Genomic DNA, 24,055 nt, shown 5'->3' with positions numbered 1-24,055 from the left:
AAGTGCTCTGATAAACATTAGCTGAAGAAAAAAGTAAAGAGTTTTGTCTCTGTCCAACAAATATTCTGATGCATTATGAGACTGACTTCCAGTTGCACATGCTCAATAAACAGTGTTACAAATGCTCACAGGAATATTTAGCTAGTAAAGAAACGACATAAATCGATATGTCTTTTACCCAGGCCAGTAAGTGTTGGCAGTTATACATCATGCGGAGTGGTTATCTGCCAAAGTAGGCAAAAGTTTGTTTTTAAATTCACCTGAGGAAACAGACCTGATACTTAAAGTTGTACTTTTTCACATCACTATCCTAGGTACCCATTGCCATCAGAGATATTTTTAATGAAGAGAGTCACTGAAAGGTTACCATTTACCAAGTGAGAAAGATTTCAGTTGGAACTTCAACGAACATCTGAACTCTTTACCATTTCCACTACCAGTTGCCAGATAGCTCAGCATAGCTACGAAACTACTGGGATTTTATTTTAAGGAAGAGTTCTGACAAATACCACTAAGCATGTATTGACACTGATCCAGAGATCCATAAAAATGTCCTTTTCAGAACAATGTTTCTTCATTAGCTGGTTGAGGATTAGACTACCATATACCTCCCATAAAAATATTTACAATGCCTTTGAATATTTTTGGTGTATCTGACATGTGATTCATTAAATGGGGATCCAGACTATTGTGGGCAGAAAGGGAAAGCCCGGAAGATACTTTGAACAGCTTACATTTGGAACAAGAGAGCACTGGGTCGTTTAGTAACTTCTCCTTTGTGCAAAATTTTTGCATTTGCAATAACGGAGGTGCTGTGTCTTACACTTTTGGATGTGTTCTGAAGATTTTTTTTTTTTAATTTTTGAGAGAGACAGAACATGTACAGACTGATATATTCCTTTTTAACACCCACCCACCCACACACACACACACTAATAAAAAGTTTTCTACTATGATGGTCTTTTTCCTCTGAGAAAAATGTTAAACTTGAGGAGAAATTTGGGCACAGTTCTCCAATACCCAGCCTCCAGCCCTCACTGGAATAGCGTCCTTAGTTCAGTCACCCAGCAGCCAATCCTCTTCAATACCAACTCAAATGGCCAATCTCACGCAGCAGATCAGTAGCAAAAACTGAAATAGAACGTGTCTCTGGATTCCCAGTCTCCTGCTCTGATGTGTCACGATGCATAAATTATGTCCATAGCTGTTTGTTCCCAAATTATTTTACATTCCCTTTCCCACCTCCAGTGCTATACTGCCAATTCTTAAAATGGAAAATTCACCAGCTGAGCCACTCAAGCAATAGCCTGAATACATAAAATATTACGGGGTATTGTAATCTTGAATCCTGCCACCTGCTGCAAACTCCTTGGCACGCACTCGCCAGTCTGTAGAATAATATTTATCTTTCACCCCATGTTTAACCACTTGCTGTTGTCAGCTCCCTGGAGTGTACACAGCACTCTACACCTGTCATTTTCTACTGCATCCCATTTGCTCCATTTCTGTATTCAGTTGGCAAATGAAGGGCTGGGCAGGTTGCTGAAATTGCTGATAAATTAGGAGGCTGCTCGAAAGAGGACTTTAGGTCAGCATTAAACATCTGCTGCCTATGAGATGACTGATACATTTCACAGCTGTATTTCATTCATTATTTATATCATCATAGTGCCTAGGAGCCTCATTCATGGACCAGAACCCCATTGTGCTAAGTGCTATACAAACAGAGCCTACAATCTAAATATAAAACTAGATACAGACAGACAGAGATAGAGAATTCAAGGATACAATACTAGTCAACATGATAATGTTCTCAGCACACCGTGGCCTAACTCAAGTTTTTCTGTAGGCATCATGGCAAAGGACAGCTTTAAAGAGAACAAGGAAGTGGCTTTGCAGATATTTAGGTGGAGCTCCTCAAGTGTGAAGGGTAGCATGGGAGAAAGCACTGCTTGTTTGAAAAATTAACAAGTGGTCAATGGAAGCTGGCACCATGGACTGAGCAGAGGCAAAAGTCAACATTTCAACAGTCAATGAGAGATATGGGCAGGGTGGAAATAGGCTAATAGGGGCCTTAAAAATGAAGAAAATGAGTTTGTTTGATGCGATAGAGGAGCAGCAGAGAGATTCAAAAAGGTGTCAAAACTATGGACTAGCAAAATGATATGTGCACAGCAACATTCTGAAAGGACATGAGTGGGGTGAGGTTTCATCTGTCAAGACCAAAGAGACAAATGTTGTGGTAATCAAGACATGGTGAGAGCTTGGATGAGAGATTTAGCTGTGTGGATGGATAGGAAAGGCCTTGTTTTAGGAGATCTTATGCAGAAAGAATCTGTAAGATATAGACATACCGTGGATATGAAGACCTAGAGAGAGGTCCAAGTCAAAGATGATGCCCAGGTTATGGGGCCTGAGTAATAGGCAGGGTGGGGTGTTGTCCACAGTGATCAAGAAAGGAGGTGGAGAGAAGTACTTGAGGGGAAAGATTAAGGGTCCTGTTTTAGCCATGTTAAGTTTGAGCTGATGGCTAGACATCAGCGAGCAGATGTCAGAGAAACAAGCCAATATTTTAGTTTGGATACACGGAGACAAGTCCGGAGCAGAGAGGTAAATCTGTGAGTAATCAGCACAGAGCTGAATATTGGTTTGAATCTGTGTTTGTGGATTAAACTATCTAGCGATAACGTGTAAAAGATGTGGACTAAGGAGAAAGCCTCATGGAACCCACACAGAAAGGTGAACAGGTGATGAGGAGGATCTTCTGGTGTGATTAGAGTGGTAGGAGGAGAACCAGGAGAGAAAAGTCACAGAAGCCAAGGGAGGACAAGATTTCAAGTAGAAGATCATGGTTGATGGTGTCAAGGGTGTCTGACAGGTCAAGGAGAATGAGACCGGAGTACTGGTTCTGTGCTTTGGTTAGGTCACTGGCAGGAGATCATTTGAGACTTTGGCAAGAGTGATTGCATTGTAATGCAAGGGGCAGAAGCCAAATTCAAGAGGGTCTAGGATGGAGCTGGAAGAGGAACTCCAGACAGCAATTGTAGACAGCATGTTCAATGAGCGTAGAGATGAAAGGTAGAAGGAAGATGGTGTACTAGTCAGAGAGACAAATGAGGTCAAGGAAGGATTGGGTTTTTTTCTGTTAAGATGGGAGATACTAAAGCATGCTTGTATTGTGAGGGGAAGTGCCAGATGAAAGTGAGGTTAAGATGAATAGGGGAAGGACGAGTGTGGGTACAAGAGAGATCAGGAGCTAGGATGGGATCACTCGGGCAAGTGGAGAGCAAACAGCGAAATTCTGCAACTGTGCAAGAAAGAAGGGGAGAGGGATGGTCACATCATATTTTGTCTCGAAAGAAATTGGCACAGTCCTGTGCAGCGACGTGGGGGCAGAAGGAAGGGAGAGTTTGATAAGTGAGTTGAACAGGAAGCTGGGATTTTGGGCATAAGATTCATTTAAGTTGGGGAGTTGTTTTGCTAGCAAGATGGTAGATCTGAAAGACAGGAAAACAAATCTGTAGAGGAGGAAGTCCACCTGGTCATGGGATTACCACTGACGCTCCACGTAGTACGCATGTTTTTCATTATGTATCAATTGTATACGCACATATACTATATACACATATATACTATATACACACATATATATCTTGAACTCAAACTGACTTTAATGCAATACATTTGGAACATTCAAAAGTCAAGAAATGAAAATATTAACTTATTTACATAATTCCTTGAACTGAAGTTACTGAGCTTGTTTACATGCTGAGTTTACTGAGTTTACATGCGCTCGTGGTTACATTAGGGGAATTTATAAAAACCACATGATTTGTTCTTCCAATGACTTGAAACTCTTCAGGAAAAGTGTATCCTCCTGTGAAGCTTACCGTATGATTTTTCAGCAGTACAGAGATAGAAATATAAAATCTGTTTCAGTGAAATAGATGGTACAAAAACAGAAGTTTGACATATAAAAAACTTTCTATATAGTGTGGCAAAGCACCCCCGCCAGTCTTGCCGGATAACAGCTGTCTCCTCTGGCGGGACGGGCCCGGGGTAAATCTACCCCACCCTGGATGAGGCCTTTACATTTCTCCTCAGCACCTCTCTGTTATAGTGGTCGGGATGAGCCTTGTTTTGGGCCGATGGAAAGTCCCTCCACCCCACAGGATAGTCAGTCTATACCACCCAGATCCCGAGGAAGTACCTTTCTCTGGCCCCTTCGGTGGGGCTGTAGATGTGGTGTCGTCGCCCTGGGGGTCAGAGCCATATCAGCTCTTCCCCCGCAAGCTGGTGCCTGGGTTTTTCTTTTACTGCTCCCCGTCTGGAAAAAAGTGCTATCTCCTAAATTGGGGAAGTCTCTCCTCTTACTGCCACAAGCCTTCTGGCAGCTTCTTTGTCTCCCCTCCCCCCCCCTTCTCTAGCAGAGGTGGGGTTTTAGTAGGCCTGAAGTAGCCTTTAATTTGCCTCAGGTGCCTCTAATTGACCTGCAGTAACTTCACCCCTGCCAACAGGGAAAAGGGCCTTTAACATTATAGGGCTCATACACCTGCCCTCAAATACCCTTTTGTAGCCATCTGGCCTGACTTTACCACAAGAGGTATTAGATTATGATCTTTTAAAGCCCAGTCCTCCAAATCCCTTCCCCATGCTTGCATTTGCAGCACTGTCCATCCTTTAGACAAGACATCAAAGGAATTTAACTTGTGTAGGAATGAGAGGAGGAGATGGAGAGACTGGGCTATGTACTACTATGGAAATTTGCCCTTCTCCCAACATCAGTGCAAAGATTACAAACAGCAAGTGAAAAAATTGGGTGGCTTGTCAAAAACTGACTTCTGTGGCCAAGAAAATCACAAAAATATCATATTTTACTTTCCAGCAACACCCAGTGCAGGCCCAGTTTTCAATGTCTCCTCCCTGTTTGTTTGTATCTATGTTACGTTTAGGTCTCTCAAATGTGGAGGGAGATATTCTGGTCTGTTTTACACCCACCATACAGGAGTGAGGGGTGTCTGTCCTGTGCATTGCAGGAATGAGAGACCCACTCCTCAAGCATAGTTTCCAGGCTTTGACTGGACAGTAAGTGACATGATTTGAGGAATAATTCTAAGCAACACCTGAACCAAACTCCATTCCCAACAGTCAGTCTTTCAAGAGGCGATCACATAGAATCATAGAATATTAGAGTTGGAAGGGACCTCAGGAGGTCATCTAGTCCAACCCCCTGCTCAAAGCAGGACTAACCTCAGCTATATCATCCCAACCAGGGCTTTGTCAAGCCTCAGCTTAAAAACCTCTAAGGATGGAGATTCCACCACCTCCCTAGGTAACCTATTCCAGTGCTTCACCACCCTCCTAGTGAAAAACTTTTTCCTAATGTCCAACCTAGACCTCTCGCCCTGCAACTTGAGACCGTTGCTCCTTGTTCTGTCATCTGCCACCACCGAGAACAGCCTAGACCCATCCTCCCTGGAACCCCCTTTCAGGTAGTTAAAGGCCGCTATCAAATCCCCCCTCACTCTTCTCTTTTGCAGACTAAACAAGCCCAGTTCCCTCAGCCTCTCCTCATAAGTCCGGTGCTCCAGCCCCCTAATCATTTTTGTTGCCCTCCGCTGCACTCTCTCCAACTTGTCCACATCCTTTTTGTAGTGGGGGGCCCAAAACTGGACACAACATTCTAAATGCGGCCTCACCAATGCCGAATAGAGGGGAATAATCACTTCCCGTGACCTGCTGGCAATGCCCCTCCTAATGCAGCCCAATATGCCATTAGCCTTCTTGACAACCAGGGCACACTGCTGACTCATATCCAGCTTTTTATCCACTGTTACCCCCAGGTCCCTTTCTGCAGAGCTGCTGCCCAGTTCGTTGGTCCCCAGTCTATAGCTGTGCATGGGATTCTTCCTTCCACATACGAGACTAAAAGAGACAAAGTCTTTTTGTGAATTTTAATTTATTGCAATTCTATTAAACTTCAAGGGAACCACTTGAGTGCCTTTAGGTCAATGGGCCAAATTCTCTGCTAGTGTAAATGAGTGAAATGCCATTTAAGTTTATGGCGCTGCCTCCATGTAGACCGGCAGAGAATTTAGCCCGCAGCAGCAATGCCACAAACTAGCACCATAGGTCTCTGAGCCAGAGAAAGATAGAAGAGAGAGACCAGCCCTATACCATGCAAGGTGTGAAAGCATAAATGTGCCCTAGGCTTACTTCAAAGGCACATGATTCAGGACAAAAGGCCTTGGGGATCCACCAAACCTAATCAGTCTCACAATTTCATGTGATGTTGAAAACATCTACATATTCCCTGAAGAACCTCCAATGCCCCCAAATAAGCAATATCTATCCCCACTATCCACCTAGTATACCGAAAGTGAGAAATTTTACATTAGAAGAGTCTGGTACCAAATTACTAATCTCGCACATTTTTCAATTAGCAGCTCTGTATCTAAATCTGTAGCAGCTGTTCAATAGTGGGGCTTCCTGTAGGAACAACACATTTTATATTAACTTGCTTTTTGTGTTAAATTGAATTCCTGCAATGAGCTTCTCTCATGAATCCATGTTACAATGCAACTGCATAGAACTAAGAACAAATGGGAGAACAGGCAAGCAATGATGCAGATTTAACTCCATTTGGACAGCCCAGCTACAATACACATTGTATCCTGCCAGATTCTGACAAGGAGGAGGTGAGTATGACTGAGTGACACCTGCTGACATCCAGTCCGAATATGGACTATTGTCTGTTTAGCTGGGGAATCATGAGTGGGCAGATATTTTTTACTTCAGAACATGTTTACAACAGGACAGTCACATTTTAAACCCTCTCTACCCACATTACTGACACCCCACCAAAACCATTCAGAGAATTTCATTTTTACTTTTTGCTATTTATGTTGATACTTTACTCATCTAAGATGAGATTGAACAATTTCACTCTCTGGTTCTAACCCACTGCACTGGTAGTTTAGAAACAAGGAATGAAATCTTGGCCCCAGTGAAGTCAGTAGCAGTCTAGTACAGCCTTAACACATTTTCAAGCACATATTTATAGATTTAAATGTACATTTAATGATTTTCTCTTCAACAGCATATGTATTTCTTACTTAGCAAACATTACAATTGCCAGTTGCATGCAGAACTGCTCCACTGGAGGAATCATTGCATGTGGTTACCTCAATTAGAAAGGAAGACAAATTCTGAGGAAACTCTCTGCTGAATAAACTGGCGTCCATAGATAAAAGATAAAAGACAGGCTTATACAGAATGGAGTCGATAAGCAGCAATTAATATCTCAAAGTTTTCATGAACTGTAATTAAATTTTCATTATCTATGGTGTTGCATGTTAGTAGCGATTACGTAATTATCGCAACACCACCTATTATTTATACCAGGAGTCATAAGCAAGAGTGTGTTTTTAAAAACAGCTCCGTTTAACAGGAGTGAAACATTTCACACTTCCAACAGGCTGCTCAGAATACACTTGAGACATCATGGGATGCAGGGGAGCAGACAGAGATGGCAGAGCACAGACACATTTAGAGGATCTTTATTACAGAACTGAAGACTCAAAACAAGAAAGATTTTAACAATGAGGACTTCGATAAAACCATCACCACTAAAAAGTGTGGTGTGATTCTACTGCAGTGCCACACTCTAGGGATTGGTGGAAGGATTTTGTCCTCTCCCCACCCATCTGGGAGCCCCCTGAGCAAAGCCCAGGTCTTAGTGCAGAAGGAAGAGCTATCTTCTATCACTAGAAGATAGATCCCTGGTACCTCTGAAATAAAAGAATCAAGTAGGGAAGGAGTGGCCGATGCAAAGGAGAGGGAGGGTATAACTAACAACAAACAAATACCCACACTATGCTTTCTACTCTTCATCAGCTTTCTGAGGACTTATTAAATAACTAGGTCATAGTCAGTTGCAAAATTTCAAAACATACACAAAATTTTGACAACACAAATGAAAAATTTTGCCAGTATTTCCCTCCACTCCCCTGGTTCTCCCAATTAGCTCCAGTTTAAATAATCATCATCATCAACATCAATGAACCTTTTGCTGCTCTAAGCCTTCTTCACATCTGGGGGTAGTTGGTCTTTTGGCTTTTATATCAATTATGGCAGAGCCTCATTGTATTCCAGAGAGAGATTCACAGCATTTAAAGAAATAAAAAAAAAACACAGCACAAATGATCTTATCTTTAACCTTACATTTTTTTACACTAAGTAGCATAAGAAACTATTGTTCATGTTTATTTATATTTATATATATTCCTGCAAGTGAATGCTGTTAATGCATTTGCTCTGGTAATAATATGGTCTCAATACATTTTTTTGGATTTTTAGAAAAAATGCTCATATGCTAAGGTTGATGGACCTTCATATGTCCTGGATACCAAAGTGATCAACCAAAACCATATAGGAGGATTAATAAAATTTAATACAAGTGAGACTAGTTTGATTTTATGCAGAACAGGATTAGTAAAACTGTTAGGATTTACACATGGACAACCAGCAACTGGCTTTATGATATTACTTTCCACTTCAACTTCACCTCAGCTAAAGCACACAGTAATCTGGCTAAAGAAGAATATAATTAACCCCAACGTATGCTAGCTAGATGGTGAGTTACAGTAATATTTCATTAAGCAGATCAGTTTAAGAGCTGTGCCCCATATTTAGTGCTTTGAAGGGTGTCTCAGTGAACAAGCACTGTATGCATATACATATATGCACAGAAAAAGAGGTCCCTTAAAAGTCAATCTCTTGGCATTTTTAATGTGGCTTAGAGTCAGGAGGTCAGCTTTTTCTTATCACTGACTCTCAATACCAATTACAAACAGTTTGGAGTTGGAAAATTATTATTCCAGACCCCGATAAATTAAGCTATTACTTCATCACAAGCAGCTGAGTTTGTGCTAGATTTGAAAATTCAAAAGCAAGAAACAATGTGTGTACAACTGCCACACTTGGTTTATGCATATAAATACTCTGTACATACACATTCTTTGCGCTTACAAGCACAAAACATTCCTACTTGTAACAGGCAGCTGTGCCACAAGAGTCCAGGTCCAGTAAGATGTTGGCCACTGCTGAAGACAGGACATCAGACTTGATGGACCCACCATCTGACTGAGCATGGCAAATTCTATGTTCCAATTAATTGAAAGAAACCACTTAATCTATTTTTGCATTTCAGCAAGATCTCTGAGGAACAGGACCAATTTCCAGCCATTCTGTGTGGGACTCTCTCAAGCCAGCATTTTTCCAACATCTCAGATAACTTACCAAAATACAGCACTACCAATATAACTACAGCACACACAAATTCATTATGAAAATGGTGTGCACACAACTGAGTTTGCAGGGGGAAATCCTTGCAGAAACAAAGCTATGGAATTAAAGGAGCTTCCTATGATCATCAATTTACTAGCAATAAGGAATATTAAAGATCAAACTTTCCATTGCATGTGGGTGGTTGGGTGTTGTGCCATATCTGCATAGTTTGGTTACTCCTTTGAAGAGAAGCTCAAGAAATCTCTGCAGTGTTGAGCCTGTTGCAAAGATCAAACCTCTTTCCAGGGAAATAGCATTTTAGAAAAAGGACATACAAATAAACTCCAGAACTACCAAATAAAAAGTCAGAGGAGAAAGCAGGGCGTGGTTTACTCACCAGGCGTGTATTAACCACAGGAAACAGCAATGCCAAGAGGGCCCCATTTAACATATGCATCTGTAACCTTAGAAGAAAGAGGTACAATGTTATTTTCGCAGCCTGGAAATTAAGTATGAAATGTGTACTTTCAAAATATTTTAGGTAGCATGATCTTCCACAAAGTAGAAAAAAAGCTCTGTTGGCTTGAATTTGCAAAAAGCCACCGTAACCGGTCATAAACCGGATAAAACCTCTTTAATAAATAAATGTTTAAATAACTTCCTGAAGTAAAAATGCTTTCTATAATGAGCTTCGGATTCCTAAATGGTTTGGACTGCTGGTCTGTAATCATGGTCATGCTGCTGGAGAGTTTTTATTTGGGGGGGGAGGAGGTGCTAAAAATAGGTATTTTACTATACGCCTTTACCCCAACTCTACTATAAAAATGCATGATGTCAAACTTAGATCTCAGACATTTAAGCAGAAGCCTCATTTTTATGAGTGGTGTCTAAGTTTAAAATATAAGAAAGATTCATGCATTTTGCATTCAAATCAACACCACAAATCTTGATAAGGGGTCATATAGGGAAAATACTATTGCAATTCAAATGCTGTATTTCCTGTAGCTGAAGGTCATCTCACCCTGAACTACAATCTCATCTCACTTACTAAGAGGAATCAGCCCTATTTAAGTCTGAATTACAGAAGAAATACTGTGCACATACAAGGCTCCAAATGGTGAGCAGAGCTGGTTAAAGCATCTGTTCAGAGTAACGCTAGTTACAAATTACTTCATTTTTCCCCCCAAATAATTATTCACAGGAATAATTTCCTCTGTTCCACTCTACAAAGGGTTGAATGGTATTTGTGAAATACATTTTCCCCCTCAATTGGGGAACATTTTATCTGCAAGTTATTTTTCCCCTGTTCTTCAATCCCAAGACAAAAAAAAAAAAAAATCAAGGAGTGTCACAGTTCAATTGTTTGTGCATCCTGAACCCTGCAGAACGTGAGCTGCAGGTGGGCCAGGCGTAACAACTCATCCCTACCTCCTAATATGTCATGATATTAACACACTGAAATGGGCAAGCCAGTGGCAAAAAGGCAAACACATTCCTATGAATCCAAGCATGCACTGCTTTAAGGTTGTTTGATAAAGAAAAATGAGCGTATCCTTGAGGTCAGAATGCATTTCGCTCACAAAAGGAGTACATGCTCTGTTCTCTCAGAAATCTCAGTTCATCTGGGGATAGTCCTCCATACACCTCTTGTCTATTAAACTACAACTCAAGAGAACATGAGTGCTGACTGACTGAAAGCACAGTGTGCTCTCCTCAGTCATGCAGGAGCTCAGCTCAATCCTGAATGTAAAACGTAGTCTGACATTCCTGAGCATGGCAACAAAAGTTAAGTATTGAAAGATGACTGTCCAGTTGTTAAAACCAGGCACCGATAATTCTTTGGAAAGCTACTTTTATGTTTTCTTACAAATTCGATAAATCTTTTGAAAGTTTTAATTACAATTGAATTCAAGCCCAGCTGGCCAAACCATCACTACAATGAACAAAGAGTCTATGTTTATTTTCTCCTCGCCCAGAAAGTTTTCAAAGGCAACAGTGGGAATCACAGGTCCGAAGTGGACCAGAACAGTGTTTCTCAACCTTTTAAGTAGCAAGTACCCCCTAACTTATTAAAATTTTAATAAGTACCCCAACACCCAATTTTCCACGGGATTCTATATTTACAGACTAATGTGAGCCATATGTTGGAAGAAGGGCTGAGTATATAAGGCCATGATACGACAGATGTCAGATCTAGTGTGGGTACACCAATGGTGCACAACTCAAGTATGTACCTGGGCTAGAGGTGATGTTGGCCAAAGTTAGGAGGCTTTGAGCGGCATGCCAATGCTGGGGAATATAAAGTGCCGTGCCAAATTTTTTGCCATAGATTTGAGAGGAGGATGGGGTGAGAGAGACAGGGAAGGAGGGCGAGAGAGAGAGAGGAAAAGAGGGTAACTGGTAAAATCTGGGGCTGTCTAGCTGAGCAGTGAAATTGACAAGATTTTTAGGCACTGGGCATTGAGCCAAGGAGGAGGGCTGCCACCTGGGCAAGTTGCAGACAGCTGCTGCCTGTCTGCCAGCCTGGGAGGTGGACAACTGTCACCCACTCTGAGGTGGGCAGGGAAGGCTTCCGTGCTGGCTGGGACCCCGGGATGTGAGCAGGCAGCTGCTGCCAGTCTTCAAGCCGGGGCACTGGAGGCTGTTCCTCGGCTCGGAGCCACGCATGAGTGGCTGCCACCCAGCTGCAAGCCCAGCTCCCGAGATCCAGGAGGCTGCCACCGGGTTCCCACCTGGGAGCTGTGACCCTGCAGGACGCGGGCGGCTGCCACCTGCCTCCCCCAGAAGCTAGCAGCTGCCGCCCGCCTCCCAGCTGGGAGCTGTGACTGGGCAGGCAGTGGGGGTAGGGGGGTGGGGAGGGGAAGCTGCCGCCTGCCTTCCCCAGAAACCAGGGGCTGCTGCATATCTCCCAGCGAGGAGCTGGGACTGGGTGGGAAGCAGGCTGCTGCCGCCAGGCTTCCCCAGAAGTCGGCAGCTGCTGCCCACATCCCCTTCCCTCTTCCTCTTCCCCCCCCCCGAGTACCCTCTGCCTGTGTCTCGTGTATCCGCACCACACGGTGAGAAACTATGGACCAGAACATTGTCGATGCCCACATTAGTGGATGCCAGGATTCTTGGGCAATGATGCACTCAGGGAAAAGGAAAGGGAGCCAGGAGAAATTCCAAGACAAGCAACTCTGCAACTTGGCTAACAATGGGGAGGGTAGAAAGGTCTACCCAATGCCCGTTGCAGGCAATTGCAGAAGTGATCACCAAATGAGACAAGCCCACCTAATCCAGGCAGAGGGTCCTTGGTCAACTACAAGAGCAATGTCAATGAACCAAGGGGGAAATTCCTCCCCAATTAGATATCAGTTCACCCCCGTGCATGAACAAGATTATAATATCAAAAGCCAAGAGTGGTATGAACTGCAGGCTGCATGCTGCTCACTATGACACAGGAAAGATTGCAGTTGTAGAAAACAACATAGCCAGGAGGACAAACACACAGAGTATGCCTATACTGTGTTTCTAAACCGTGGCAGTGAGTCTCAGACTTCAGGTCTACAGATTCGGGTTTGCACTATGACGCTAAAAACAGCAGTGTAGACATCAAAGCTCGGGCTGGAGCTTGGGCTCTGAATCCCGCTCCCATCCCTGATCTTCAGAGCCCGAGCTGTGATGTCTACACTGCTGTTTTTAGTCCCACAGCATGTGTCCTTCAAGCCTGAGTGTAGATCCAGGCTCTGAGACTCACTGTCGTGGGTTTTAAAACGCAGCCTATATGTCTACACTATGTCTAAACTCGAATAGTTAGTTGTATTTTAACAATTGTTAATTAACATGACTAAATTCTAGAGCAGACACTATACAAACGTTGGTCCAGGATGTAAGTGTCTGTTTCTTATCATGTTTAACCACTGGCTTGTAGCATCTACACTAGAATTTACAATAGTCTTATTTAGCACGTATTAAAACACAACAAAAATATGACATAACAGCCCCTGTCATGCAAATAAAGAAGGAAGTTTAAACATTTTAAAACCGCAGGACTATGCAGGGAAGGATGAACCAATAGTCAGGGTATTAGCCTGAGTCCTGGGTTCAATTCCCTTCTCCATCCACAGATTTTCTGGGCGAGTCACTTAGTGTATCTGTGCCTCAGGCCCCCATCAGTAAATTGGAAACCAGTAGAAGTTCCTTAAAGGATTGTCGAGAGGATAAATACATTTAAAAGATTGTGTCTGATATTATGGTAATAAGGGGTCATTTAAGTATCTGTAGGTCTAACACAGCAGAGACCCAGCTATGGTTAATAGCTCTACTGTAATATATATCATTTAATTTCAGGAACAGGACAAACATTCACACAAAAAAAAGCTCATCTCAAGCTGTGAGCAAGAAGGGGCAGTGGAGAAAATGCTAATGCTAAAATCTCATTACAAGATTCTCCTCGAATAAGGACATCTGTGCAAACCAGGGCTGACAAGGAAGTGAATGGCTAAAAGCTAAAAAGCTAAAATCTGTGGCTTAAACAATAGAAATGTATGCATCATTAGAAACCAAAACCAAAACAAGGTTTCAGCTGTCTGGAAGCCAGTTCTAGATTTTTACTCTAAGGTGAGCTGTCACCCACAGGTTGGAGTTTCTGCTCATTATCTTGCTTGCTAAAAGCATCTCACAGAGTTCTCATTCAATTGTTTTATATAGCTACTGTGGAGATTGAGGCTGTACAGTCAAGTAATGCACTAATGAGCTATGTGGAAATGCTATAACTTCTTGTTCTTATATTTCACAGTACTTACACTGGACTGAGGTCACAGACTTCTGCCATCCTTACTCAGGCAGAACTCCTACTGAAGACAAGAAGTAAGGGCAGCATGATTTAGCCTTATATAGCAAGAGTTCAAAGGCATGCTATTATATCAATCAAACTAATACTGACATTTCACAAAGATTCATGCTAACAGTTCTAATAACCTTGATTAAAGAACATGGAAACTGCATTTATCACTACAGGTTCTCTCTGTGACAAACTGTAAGGGATAATCAAACGGCTCATATTCTTTTCCCTTTGAACTCTGTAGGGACAATCTTCAACTAAAGTAAAAATTATATCTTTGCAGATCACACCATAAATCAGTCACGGTGATTTCAAAAACTACACCATCCCAGGCACCTCTGGGTGCAGAAAGAGTTGTTACCAGACACAGAAAAAAGAGTGGTTTTCATTTTTAAAAAGAAAAAACAGTTTTCATTGAAATTTGGGGAAATCAAATGAAGTTTTTTTTGTAAGAGACTCTGTACTATATTCAGCAATCCAAGTGCCAAAGCCATTATCCCCTTAGGAAAGTCTACACGTTCACATGGAGAAAGGAAAAGAGAAGATCCATGCACAAGTGAAAGCAGATGGTTATCTTTTAATTTTATAATCCTAAATTCAATGAAGCAACCTGACATCTGCACATTAGAGCACAGCAATCCCTCCAAAGAGTAGAGCACCCACATTCCTCATTTAAAAATTCCCTTTGCTCAGACCATTTAATTTTCAGAGTCCTCACTTCTTCCAAACTGACATACAACCTGTAAAAATAAAATACTAGTTTTTCCTTTCTCTCAGAGGCAGTGTTTTATTGGGGTCAGGACCACATCAAGATGGAGACTGCAAGGGGAAACAATCAGCTAGAAAGCTGATTGTTGGCAGAGGACACGTATGTTTCAGATATGTGACAAGAAGCTGTAGCTTTTCTTAATGCAGCTGGAATTTGGTACACACAATAGGATCCAATCAGAGTTCACTCTTCTGATTGCATTTTGTTTTTTAATTTGTTGCCAGACATCCACCTAAGAGATTCCATACGAGTCCATATAGCATTTTGAAAAGTCTATTCCCACTATTAAAAGTGCAATGTCCAATGATTCTCACAGCGAGCATTTTTTTGTGTGCAAGCACTTATACAATAATATTAAGTACTAGGTGTTGGGAAACAGAAAAGGTTACTAGTTAGGGCAGAAAAATCATGTTTTTCCTCCTTCCATTATCACACTATTGTGCTAGTCATACATTCTAAGCTCTGTTGATATGTAAGAAGGATGACTAAAAACTACCACTTCATTTTGAAGGCTCTGGCTTCAACACCAACTCTCCATGACACCTTTGGCAAGTCACTTAGCCTCTCTTGTGCCCCAGACTCTCCTTTTGTGAAATGAAGGATGTGATTAGCACATTTTTTTTAAAGAGATTTAAAAACATTTGCCAAGCTTGGTTCAAATGAATGCTGGTAGTTCTTAAAGATCCTCCAGTAGAAAGCACTGTACATCACTAATGCTAAGTATTATTGTTATCCCACAGGAATACTTAAAAGCTCCTTATGTGCATCAAAGTCATGCTCCATAAACTGGCAGGGTAACCTCATACCAGATTAGACTCAAGATAGGTTTGTAATAGTTTTACGGATAGCGGTAGGAGAAAGTTTTACTTTTCTGGTCATGTTCATATAGCAATAGGAAAATCAGCACACATCAGAAAGCCTCTGAAGAGAGACACAAGCTATGGCAGTGGTGCTGATCTCATTTAAAGAGTTGAACTATTCCACTGAGTGGAGAATATAGGCAAAAATAATTCCTCCCATTAATCTCCTCCCTTCCTCTGCCTTCCCCCAATAAAAATAGTTATGGGCACTACATTGCTCTCCATCTGCACTTTGAAAAAGACAATGCTAGAGAAAATATGAAGCCAAATTAATCCCACAGTCCTAGCTGAGCTTGGCTTTTCACTTTTCCCACGCTGGAGCTGCCAGATGTTGATGTGGCCGCTGGCACAGATTGGAGTAGCCTGTGGGCTTCTCTCATTTGCACCCAGCTGCCACAGGACCAATGGGCTGTTGCATCAACTCTGAACAGGCTCCCTCCCTCAAAAAGAGGTTCCAACTGCCACAGCAACTCCATGCCTGCTGTAGACACTCCTGTGAATTTCGTAGGGGTCACTTGCAGTATCTTTATGACCTAATTACGCTGGCTGCATGGAGCAACAATGAATCAGGTTCAATACCTTTCAATTGCTATAAGGTGCGTACACACTGCAGTGAGACACCCGCAGCTGGCCTGTGTCCTCTGATGGGCTCACAGGGCTCAAACTGCGGGCTGTTTAACTGCAGTGTAGATGTTCAGGTCCTATCTCACAGGGTTCAAGAGCCCAGGCTCCAGCCCAAGCCTGGATGTATACACTGTAATTTAATAGCCCCATAACCTGAGCCCCACAAGCCCAAGTCAGCTGGCATGGGCCTACCATGGGTTTTTAATTGCAGTGTAGACATGCCCACAGAATCCCAGCCCTTTCAAATTCCTCTCACCCTGTAAGGTGAGTGCTAATCAATGGTGGACTCCTGTAAGACATAACAATTATAAAGGAACTCCCCCTGTGGAGAAAAGAAGAAATTTTAAAGGGCCTTCTGTGCATAACTGGACTTCGAGATCAGTACTTATCCGGATATAAATGTGGTGACGCTGATGGTGAGAATGTCATTGCTAAGGTTACAAAAATGCAAGACAATATTACATGGACTGGCTCCAACCTTGCCTTCTGCTTTGTCTCTCTCTCGATTCTCTTTGTGACAGAAAATAAAACAGTAAGAATGGGCACTTTAGAAACACATGCGAAACAGAGTGTTTCTCAGTATCACACCTACACTTTTGTATTCCCCACTGCCCAAGAGAACAGAAGCAGCAGTTGAAATGGGTGTCAAGCCTTCAGTTGATCACTTTTGCAATACTATCAATTTAATTACCTTACAGACAGACATGCTTGGCTGGGATTATTAGACTTTCCCGGGTGACTAGGTTAATTTCAGATTAACAGCCTGCTGCCTAGTTTTAAATCAAAATGTAACTGGAAAAACTCATTGTCTGCAGTGTTGTTGTAGCCATGTTGGTCCCAGGATATTTGGGAGACCTGACCTAAAAAAACCAAACTTTGTAGCTCAAAAGAAGTTGGTCCACTCAAAAATATTACCTTACCCACCTTGTCTCGCTAAAACTCAGGCAGTTTATAATAGAAGAGTTGTGCAAGTGGGACAGTGGCTAAGTTCTTTAACTGCCAAAGAACGCCATTTTCTCAAATGAGTGTTCTCTTCTGTCAAGAAATAAAATGACCACTGAGACTGTCGGAGCCTCTGTACTGCACTTCCATTTTTACCAACTCCTCTCTTCTGATTAATACCTAAAACGCTCTTTTCTCGCCCCAGGAAGGGAAGAGATAGTACATATAAGAGGGAGTCAGATTTGTAAATTTTACAAATGAATGTGCAGGCTGTGAAATTTTAGATTGCTTTCAAGTCTTAAGTTTAAAAGATCAGAGCAGCAACCACTCAAAATACTACAAGCTTAGCATGCCCAGGAGAGTAGGCTTCTCATGGATCACAGGCGGACTAGACTGGTCCACCTCCCCAAACCAGCTGGTAACGGCTACTCCCAAAACACAAGTTAGCTGCAAAGAGTCCAACCATCCCATCAAACCCTCCACTGCAGAACTGACAGGCAAACCCTCCACCCGCTGTCTCAGAAATGAAAAGAAGGGAATTTTCAGGGAACGGAGGAGTACAACAAGAAAGAGGGCCTTTTGGGATTTGACATCTCCACAACCAGTAAGTTATCACCTTCCGTGATAATCACCCTTTGCACTCGTATAGCACCTTTCAACTCAAAGAGTCTCGCAGAGATGAGCATTATCCCTTTTTTGCACAGGGAATACACAAAGTAACATGACTTGCCCGAGGTCGCACAGCAAGCCAGTAAGAGAAGATGGGGGAACAGAATGTACCTCTTTCTGCCTCCTACTCTCATGCTCTAACTACACAACTATGCTGCCTCCAAGGAAAGGTTATGTCAGATATTAATTGGAATGGTCCTTCTATGATTCTCCTCCTAACGGTGCTTTTCTTGCTGATCAGTAACATATATAAAGGAAAGGCTGTCTCGGCATCACATGCTGATGTGTATAGCTAAAATCTTTGCAATAAGCAAGCCATACTGCAAAGCTGATGAAGAGCTGGGATGGAGCAACTTAATGATGGAGTCAACTTGAGTATGCCTGGAAAATTTTAGAGGAACTGGAAAATGAACAACTCTCTTAGATTCATGTCAGCACAGACTGAACCACACCTGGTCCAAGTTATCAGGAACCTGATGACTATGCATTTTGCGTATGTTTTTTTAAAAAATCATTCCTGTCTTTAAATGCCAAGACAGTCCATTAAAAGAGATCCTCATATTCCCTCACTAAAAAAAGTTCCTCCCTGTACAACCATCTATTTGAACAGAGTAAGAGGAAATTCCATCCTGTATTTCTGTTGCTCTTTGAGGAAGCCCCTGAGGAGTGCCTTTTAGAAGAGTATCAAAAGATATTTATCAGGCAAAACTAGCACACAGACAGTGCTTTTGAACTGACAGAGCACATCTGGGACCAAAATAACTTATGGCCTGGATCCTACGTAACAACAACAACAATATGTAGCTTATATGTGGTGCTTTTAATCCATAGATATCAAAGCACTTTACAAATGGAGATAAATTACATTATTCCCATTTTACAGATAGGGAAATTGAGGTGCAGAAAGGTGAAGTGACTTGCCCAAGTTATTCAGCAAAGCAGTGGCAAAGCTGGAAAGAGAACACAGGTCTCACGGGGCCCAGTCCAGAGCTCTAGCCACAAGGTCACACTGACTCCCTTATTTGAAACTGAGTGCTACTGTAAAAACTGCTTCAGGGACTAGTATCACCTTTCAAGTTAGCCACCAGTAAATCATGTTTAAAAAAGAAATACAGCTTTAAATATTTGTCAGTCTGTTTGATCAACTGGTAAGAATTTTGGTGCAGCTATTTAATTTTTAACACTATCTTTATGGCATTTAGAATGTGTTAATCCTATACAGCCAGCAGAATGACATCCTCTGTAGAGGAATTAATACATTTTAAAAAATGGTAGGGGGAAATAATCAAAGAGCATAAGGCATGTGATGCAAATTATACAAGCCCAGAATCTAATCAGTGTAAGAACACCTGCATCCACTGAGCTTTTGCTGAGCCATTGCCTATTGCCAGAGAGATCAAACACCATCAGAACACGGAAACAAGCTTAAGAATGACAGTAAATCCTGATTTAAAGTCATGTACACTTTCAAACCATCTTCTGCTTTTCATTCCAGCCAGTTTCTCTATGGCTCAGGGCTACAGAGCATGACACACGGAGCCCAGATATAAAATATGGCTGAGGTCATTAAGCATTACAACCTAAATACACTATGCAAATAGATAGGAAAGCAGTAAGACAGAGAACGGATGTTACCTGAAAAGAACCATTGCACCACGACATGGTGGACAGGCGAGGAGGAAAATCTGAAATATTAAACAAGAACAGCTTGTTATCAGTATGCTTTTTTTTAAACTTAATTTCCTAAACATTTCTCCCCTACTCCCATGTGTCTCAGAGAACGTCTTCCTGGATGGACTGTTCCAGCTCCAGCAGGCCTCTGTACCAGCAAAGGATTCAAAAACATTAGCAAGGCAAAGACTCCACGACACCTGCATAATGGATCTGAGCAACAAGAGTGGCACCTAGAGCTTAACTTCCCCAAAGCCCAAGGGGTTTTGTTGTTGTGCAAGAGCAAATTACATCATCATTAATGATTTCTACTGTGATAGCTGCCAGAGCTCCAATCAGGAACAAAGCCCTGTGCTGTGCATGTTCCCAGATGTTTGTAATGGCAAAGCTCCCATTTACTTCAGTGGTGCAGGACCAGGCTCTTGAAGATCTTATGCATCATGGTTGCTCTTAAAAACATGCCAATGCTTACCAAATAAGGTTACTATAGTTATCCATGTTGCAAATACTGAGGTTATCTAAGGCAACTGACATGTTTAAAGGTAACCATTCTCTTTCCAAAGCACTGGTATAAACCGCAGAAGTAACTGGCCATACATTTCCTGAGATCAAAGATAATGCAGAGATACTGGAACAGCAGTCAAGCTGGGTAAAAATTGATGATTTTTTTAAAAATTAATTTTTTTTAAAAAAATCAGTTTTTAGTTTAAATTAAATGTACATTTATTTTTAAAAAGCAAAACAAATCTAATTTAATTTAAAATTAAATTTGAAATTGACAATGTATGCTAAAGATTAATCTTAGAATACATTAATATGATTTAAATGAAATGAAATAACATTTTAGGTAATATGTATTTTCTGCCAAGTTTTAAAGAAAGTCAAATTACTCAATGGGTGGAAGTCACTGGTAAGTCAACTGGGACTAGAATCTCTTGAGGTGCTAAACCAGCTTTTGACCCAAGTAGTCATTTCTGCAGGTGCAATGAATATTTTCATCTCAATTTGGTCAACTGTTCGGTCAAAGTTAAGAAAACAATTGGGAGTTGAAAAAGGCAGGAGAACTTGGTTTTGCAGTTCCAATCGCTGAATAAAAATTAGGTGTGAGGGGATAAATCTACTAGTTCTAAAATCTTGAATAATAGTAACCATAAACAATCAGTTCAATTCAGTAATTGATATACTTTCTTTCTTTCTTTAACAAATCAGTTAGTTTTAAATGAAAAAAATATACTTTGAAAAACTTTCCTTGTTGTCAGCATATTTAAGGTAGTTGTATTTCATTTACAAATTTAAAATGTTCTTTTTGTGCATTGAATTTGTGTAATTGAATTTGAATTTCCATCCAATAGTCTGATTTAAATCACAAATAAGACATTAATCTAGTAAATAAAGAAATGCATCATTCACCATTTTCTAAAGTAAAAATATATAAAAATTAATCTGAATAAACGTCAGTTAAGCTATATAGACATTTATAGTAATTATATATTTATATAGATATAAATATGTATAGATATAGCACATCCTTGTGGTTAGCAAAAAGAAGCACCAAATTTAGTATAAAGGCTATATTTAATTACAAATAAATGTTTTAACAGTTACCAAGTAACGTTACCAAACTTTCTTTAGGAAAGTTACTAAAAAAGTACAAATGCAAACCACAATTAAAATAGACTATTTAAATCAAAGTTTCCTGCTTGCTGATTAAAATCAATTATTTAAATTAGGACCGTCAATTAATCAGTTAACTCACACAATTAGCTCAAAACAAATTAAGTTTAAGTTGACTGTAAAAATGAATTGCAATTAATCACTGTTTTAATCACACTTAAATAATTGAATACCAATTTCAATTTATTATAAATATTTTGGATGTTTTTCTACATTTTAAAATATATTGATTTCAATTACAACACAGAATACAAAGTATACAGTATTCATTTTATATTATTTATTACAAATATTTGCTCTGTAAAAAAGAATAGTATTTTTCAGTTCACCTCATACAAGTACTATAGTGCAATCTATTGTGAAAGTGCAACTTACAAATATAGACTTCTTTATTATTCCATAACTGCACTCAAAAACAAAAATATAAAACTTTAGAGCCTACAAAAGTCTACTCAGTTCTACTTCTTGTTCAGCCAATCGCTAATACAAACAAGTTTGTTTACGTTTATGGGAAATAATGCTGCCTGCTTCTTATTTATAATGTCACCTGAAGGCGAGAATAGGCATTCGCATGGCACTTTTGTAGCCAGCATTGCAAGGTATTTAGGTGCCAGATATGATAACATTTGAATTCCCCTTCATGATTCGACCACTATTCCAGAGGACATGCTTCCATGCTGATGACAGGTTCTGCTTGATAACAATCTAAAGCAGCGTGGCTTGACATGTTCATTTTCATCATCTGCATCAAATGCCACCAACAGAAGGTTGATTTTCTTTTTGGTGGCTTGGGTCCTGTAGTTTCTGCATCTGTGTGTTGCTCTTTTAAGATTTCTGACAGCACGTTTTGGAAGGCACTTTAAAATCTTAAACCTTGAGTCTAGTGCTGGAACTATCTTTTGAAATCTCACATTGGTATCTTCTTTGCGTTTTGTCAAATCTGCAGTGAAAGTGTTCTTAAATCGAGCAACATATGCTAGGTTGTCATAACACGGAATACATGGCAGAATGCAGGTAAAACCACAGAGCAGAAGACATACAATTCTCCCCCAAGGTTTCAGTCACAAATTTAATGAACACTTTTTTTTTTTTTAACGAGAGTCATCAGCATGGAAGCAAGTCCTCTGAAATGGTGGCCAAATCATGAAGGGGAATACGAATGTTATCATATCTGGCACCTAAATACCTTGCAACACTGGCTACAAAAGTGCCACGGGAACGCCTATTCTCGCTTTCAGGTGACACTGTAAATAAAAAGCAGGCAGCATTATCTCTCATAAATGTAAACAAACTTGTTTGTCTTAGCTATTGGCTGAACAAGATGTAGAACTGAGGGGACCTGTAGGCGCTAAAGTTGTTTTGAATCCTGTTATGGAATAAAAAAATCTACATTTGTAAGTTACATTTTCATGATAAAGGGATTGCACTATAGTACTTGTATGAGAGGAACTGAAAAATACTATTTTTTTACAGTGCAAGTATTTGTAATAAAAATAATATAAAGTGAGCACTGTATTCTGTGTTGTAATTAAAATATATTTGAAAATGTAAAAAAAATATCCAAAAATATTTAAATAAATGGTATTCTATTGTTTAACAGTGCGATTAATCACACTTAATTTTGATAATCTTGCAATTAATTTTTTTAATCATTTGATAGCCCTAATTTAAATCAATCCACCCTGACAGTGTGCACTTGGATTTTCTCTTCAGCCATGCATCTGCCATAAACAAGACCAGGTATGATCTGTGTGTAACAGAATATTGTTGAACAGGGATGATACACTTTCAAACTGCAAGGGATGAAGTCATCATCCCCTGGTGCTAGAATTCAAATCCAACTCATCAAGTATTTTGCATCAGCAAATCTTAACCTACATACAAAGTGATTAACAGAACTAGCGGACAGAAGAGTTACATTCCATCGCCTATTGGCTTCTGGTGCAACACACACAAGCACCGAACTAGCCAAGAAGGATCTTAATATAATTCGGACTGAAAGATACTTCAGCTTCATTACTTTGCCCTTGTGAATAGAATCATTTGTAAATATCTTTCTTTGATTAAAAGGCGGATCCAATGAATTATTCCATTGCCAGGCTGGTATTCCAAATATCAAATTGTTCTATGCAAGAGCACTTGAAATGAATTATTTCTCTAAAGTGAAACATCAGGTATATTCAGCAAATATGATTCTCTCCAGTGCTGCAGGGCATACTTTATGCACCTAGCAGATGTTCAACTTAATAACTACCAGACCATGCACATGCTACAGCAACAGTGAGAAGGTTAAATCACTCAATATTGTGAACTGTGGCATTAGAGTCTGAAAGTGAGCCTTTAATCTGTTACTGTACATACAACTATTTGTACAGCAAATATTTGGATTACAGTGCAGGTTCTTAACAGGGTAACACATTGGATTATTCACCCACTCAAATTATTTGCTTCATTTTCAATCAAGCAAAATAGTCTCAGGTTCAGTTTGGAGCATTAAAAATCTCACCCTAGTCAGCAGAAAAAATGTCTGTTTTTGCATAGTACAAAAAAAGGTATCAATTAAACTGAACTGAAAGGGCCTCAGACATTTACTTACCAAGAAACCTCAAAACCAAAATCAGAACTTCTTGCAAGTCTTGCATTCAAAAAGCAAATCATTTCACTTCATTAGTTTAATGAGAAAGTTAATCCAATGGCTGCACAGGAACAGTCCAGTAACTAATGCTTTGTGTGCAG

General features: G+C 40.5%; 1 protein-coding gene across 2 annotated transcripts in view; it reads right to left on the bottom strand.

Moving 5' to 3' along the window:
• The window catches only part of TMEM164 (transmembrane protein 164), an 80,692-nt gene that overhangs the window by 22,352 nt on the left and 34,285 nt on the right, over positions 1 to 24,055 (bottom strand). For both annotated transcript variants that reach the window (XM_067548231.1, XM_067548232.1), the window contains exons 3-4: positions 19,610 to 19,659; positions 9,686 to 9,752 (exon numbers count right to left, since the gene is read on the bottom strand). In XM_067548231.1, the coding sequence (XP_067404332.1) occupies positions 9,686 to 9,752; positions 19,610 to 19,659 (117 nt within the window). The remainder of the gene's footprint in view (positions 1 to 9,685; positions 9,753 to 19,609; positions 19,660 to 24,055) is intronic.

This window comes from Emydura macquarii, unplaced genomic scaffold (assembly GCF_026122565.2).
Source record: "Emydura macquarii macquarii isolate MOO-44397 ecotype Brisbane River unplaced genomic scaffold, CSIRO-AGI_Emac_v2 contig_1253, whole genome shotgun sequence".
NCBI lineage: Eukaryota > Metazoa > Chordata > Testudines > Chelidae > Emydura > Emydura macquarii.
The sequence above is the reverse complement of the archived record's forward strand: the minus strand, read 5'-3'. Positions and strand labels throughout refer to the sequence as shown.